The 4108-nt window shown below is 38.6% G+C and overlaps 1 protein-coding gene across 1 annotated transcript; it reads left to right on the top strand.

The window, feature by feature from the left end:
* Nucleotides 1-3268: 3268 nt before the first annotated feature.
* On the top strand, nucleotides 3269-3589 carry V8C40DRAFT_271850 (CFEM domain-containing protein; the record flags this gene model as incomplete). The annotated part of the gene is made up of 2 exons (XM_083220301.1): nucleotides 3269-3491; nucleotides 3543-3589. The coding sequence occupies 2 exons, from the start codon at nucleotides 3269-3271 to the stop codon at nucleotides 3587-3589; spliced, it is 270 nt and encodes an 89-aa protein (XP_083066784.1).
* Between the last annotated feature and the right edge of the window lie 519 nt (nucleotides 3590-4108).

Here is a 4108-nt window from a genome sequence, read left to right on the forward strand (position 1 = left end):
TAAATATATAAATTTACTTTATATTACTTATTAAAATACTTAAATAATTAATTATTATTAATATAATAATATTTAAATTAAATATTTAAATACTTTTTTTTATAGTTAATAATAAAATTACTTATTTACTAACCTAACTACTTTACTAATATAAACTATAAAACTACTCTAAAGTTTATCCCTTAGGAAAAACATTATTTATACTAATATATAGATACTAGTTTATTATAAGCCTGCGATTCTATGTCAAAGGCGAGATCAAACATCGGCCCATGGCCACCAACAACATAAAGCGCATCAAACTCGTTTGCTTTTCCAAGGAAGGAGCTAAGCTTTTTTGTTTGCTGGTATACATCCTTCTTTTCGTTCAGAAATGCCATTGCATTTGGGTCTTCAATCGATAGCTGTATGGATGTAGGATCTGGCACTGTGGCCCCTCCCTTTGGCGACGCAACGACTATATGGTACTTGGCAGATAGTAGGAAATATGGATCTGCAAATTCCGGCTGTAAAGAAACAGTTGAGTGTCCGTCATAATCCAGTAGTCAAAGAAAGGGAGATCTACCAGCCAGAAGCCGATTTCAATGTCCTTCTCTGGTACGTTGGTCACAGACGTAACGAGGAAGATAACTTTCCCTGGTATGGTTTAAACGGTTGGGATGCGAAAACCGATCGTCCGAAACAAATTGTGTGTGATTTTCACGTCTAAAGGTCTGAGTTTACTACTTGATAAACCACTGTACGCGGTCAATCTTTATATTAAAAAATTGATGCAGAGTGTGAGACAATATACATCCGTGCCTCCCGAGCATTGTCCTTTCGTCATTAATAAGGTCTAGAAGCATCAATGTATTGTATGTTCGATGCCACGGCTAGTCCGTTCTTGTATGGGAATAATGTACAATTGTCATGAATCGTACCTAAGGGTTAGTGAGGTACAGTTGTCGAGGGGCTATACTGCAACATTTCTGTAAGCAGCTTCAATGTTGTTATATACGCAACCCCGCTTGGGCGCGGGAACTGCACTAGCAGGTCAAGAAGCTATTAGTAGCATCAATGGCCGTATGGATCGTTGCATTGCTAATCTCGGACTTTGGATGGAGACCATTTTTGGTTTGGAGCCATGGTGTGCGTAGGAGTCTCCAAGAGACTGGCGAGCCATGTCGTCCGGAACTTGGTGACTATGAGCAGGCCACGGATATGAATGTCTATGCCCTCTGGCAGCTGCAGAAAGAACGTACTCTTTTGCAAGTGAAACATCTAACCCGTATGGTGGAAGCTGGTATCGATGCCATCCTTGGGCCGACGACAGCTTATATTGCACCGAAGAGCGGCGAACCTAAGACGATGAGCTATAAATGGTTTCATCGTCCTGGACTTAAGAGCCTCATTCCCATTAGGTTTATAAGCGGACAGGGAGCTTGACAAGAGACTAGTAGGCCATATACCACTAAGCACCATAGAAACCCTAGCCCAGAAGCATTATGACCCTAATGATACGCATGGATTGTCCATCAGCCTTCAGCTGACAGCAAAGACACAGCAAGAGGACAAATTATTGGCAATAGTCGAAAGGATCGAGAGGATTTGCATAATAGGATTAAATGAATAACCAAGTAGCCATACTGGTACCATTTCAAAATGGACAATGCTTTGCGAGGTCTAAGTGTCGACAGTCTTTCGGATCTCAGTAGAATGTGCCTCCCAGTTCCTTGATCATGTCACATTGCTCTTCCATAGAACCAGAGATCTAGATGATGCCAACTAACTCTTTGCTGCGTCCTACACATTTGCGAGAAGCGCCCAGACAACTAGCGATCCAAGTGTGCGGCGATGACCGAGACTATTTGCAGGCCATGGGCCTGGTCATTAGTACGAGTAGCTCTACTGACCTCGTGCAAGTATAAACAAAATTAGCGGCAAAGCACCTAAGCTTCTAAATAATAGAAACTGGGTGTAACTATTGGACACAACGGGCAACATCAACGCTATTGATCAGACGCAGCGTCGTGCTTATGCTACTCTCTAGTGCTTACTTCATATATGCAGCATCTGGTCTGGACCAATTTTATATTCGGCAGATTGTGTGGAGTACTCCAGCGCCACATACCTCAAGCAACCCCGTCGCGTCCACAATTCACCACTGATTCTGACGTTGCTTCTGCTCGTATTGTGTAAAGCGTTGCACATGATTAGCTTCATCTAAAGGATGCCTCGTGGCGAATACAAGGTACTCCGTATAGCTTGTCTGCATATTTTAAGATATGACTTTACCTATCTTTTTGGCGGTAAATGCACGACTCTATGTGTTTTCTCTCCTAGGATACCCTCCAGCCTCTACCCCTGCTTCTCGCTGGGATCTATTCGATATATTTGGCACCCCGCGCACCCCAGGGATCTCCGATTGTGTTCTGCGCTGACTAGTTGACCGCTTCTATAGCGCTTCGTTGTTAGCAGACGGATGTCTATCCAACGTAATAACAAGAATTGATATGGATTTTGCTATCTGAGTCAGGATCTGAGACAGGCTTGCACAGTTACGACACTACAACTACACGTTTTAACAGACATGAGACACTGCGCCACCACCACTCTGGGAAGCTTTACCGAATTATTGTCAATATATCCCGACTTTCATAACTCTTTTGGTGTAATATAAAACATTTACTGACTATTATGAAATGTCGATAACTGTATAGTGCTTGCCAATTGCTAAACCTTCCTTGCATGCACTCTAGTATGTTGAGTCACAGGGAGTCATTGATACTAATTGAAGATAGATTTAATTCTTTCACCCGTTGAAGAAGATGAAAGATGAATCATTAAATCTTACCGCTATATCCGCTTCTGGGATTTTTGTAACGTCTCATCAATAATACATTCGTTGGTAATTTAACCCCGAATACGGACTGACCGCAAATGCTCAAACTCATTAGAAGGCCGAGTTGCATGGATCAAAGTGTTTCAATTATCGGGGACTGTCATTCTCAGGCACAATTAACAAACAACAGACTCATGTTGTCGGTGAGATAACTGCGTGAAGATGATTAATTTACCCTGGTAATACACCCCGGCGATTGCCCCTGCTTGTTGAAAGGAAGAATTAGTCCCAATGGCCAGGGTAGAGGCAACATTGCTTCAATATATAAAGCTAATTAAATCCTTTCACATTTCTGTCAACTAACTTTGACTTCAAATAAGTACAGGTTGACAATTGTTCCACGTTACAGTACCAACTATTGTTTGACATCCATACTCACCTTTCAAAATGAAATTCTCTATCACCTTTATCACCCTCATCTCCACAGTTCTCGGCCAACTAGGCAATATTCCGTCTTGTGCAGTCAATTGCATCGAACAGTCAGTAGTCAAGGTTACTGGTTGTGGTCCAACAGACGTCGACTGTGCCTGCCCACACTTTGATGATATTGAAAATGATGCTATTCCTTGTGTCATCAGTTCCCAAGGCTGTGGCCCTGACGCAAACCATGGTAGGTATTGTCTCAGTTTATAAGATACAAGTACTGATATATGTATGACAGACCAAATCGTTGCTGCTGCTCAGGCCCTTTGTGCGGGTCATGAATGAACAATGTTGAATTGTCGCTTAGGACAAGGAAATTAGCGAGCTACCTTTAAATCATCTAAGATAATCATGGCTGATGGAAATGAACTTTGTATATAAAAAGACTATTCGAGAATATAGATACATAATATAATCATAATATTTTATCTTTTATAATAAACCAGTATTTATATATTAATATAGATAATGTTTTTCCTAAGGGATAAACTTTAAAGTAGTTTTATAGTTTATATTAGTAAAGTAATTAAATTAGTAAATAAATAATTTTATTATTAATTATAAAAAAAAATATTTAAATATTTAATTTAAATATTATTATATTAATAATAATTAACTATTTAAGTATTTTAATAAATAATATAAAGTAAATTTATATATTTAATTAACCTAAATTAAATTAATAAATAAAATATTAATTCTTCTTTAGATTAATAAATAACTTATTAATTTACTATTAAATTAAAAAATTATATTTTAATTTTTTCTTAATTAGTTAAGGGATTAAAGTTAATTTAATTTAGT

Source organism: Trichoderma camerunense (genome assembly GCF_050948025.1).
Source record: "Trichoderma camerunense strain CBS 138272 chromosome Unknown V8C40scaffold_82, whole genome shotgun sequence".
NCBI lineage: Eukaryota > Fungi > Ascomycota > Sordariomycetes > Hypocreales > Hypocreaceae > Trichoderma > Trichoderma camerunense.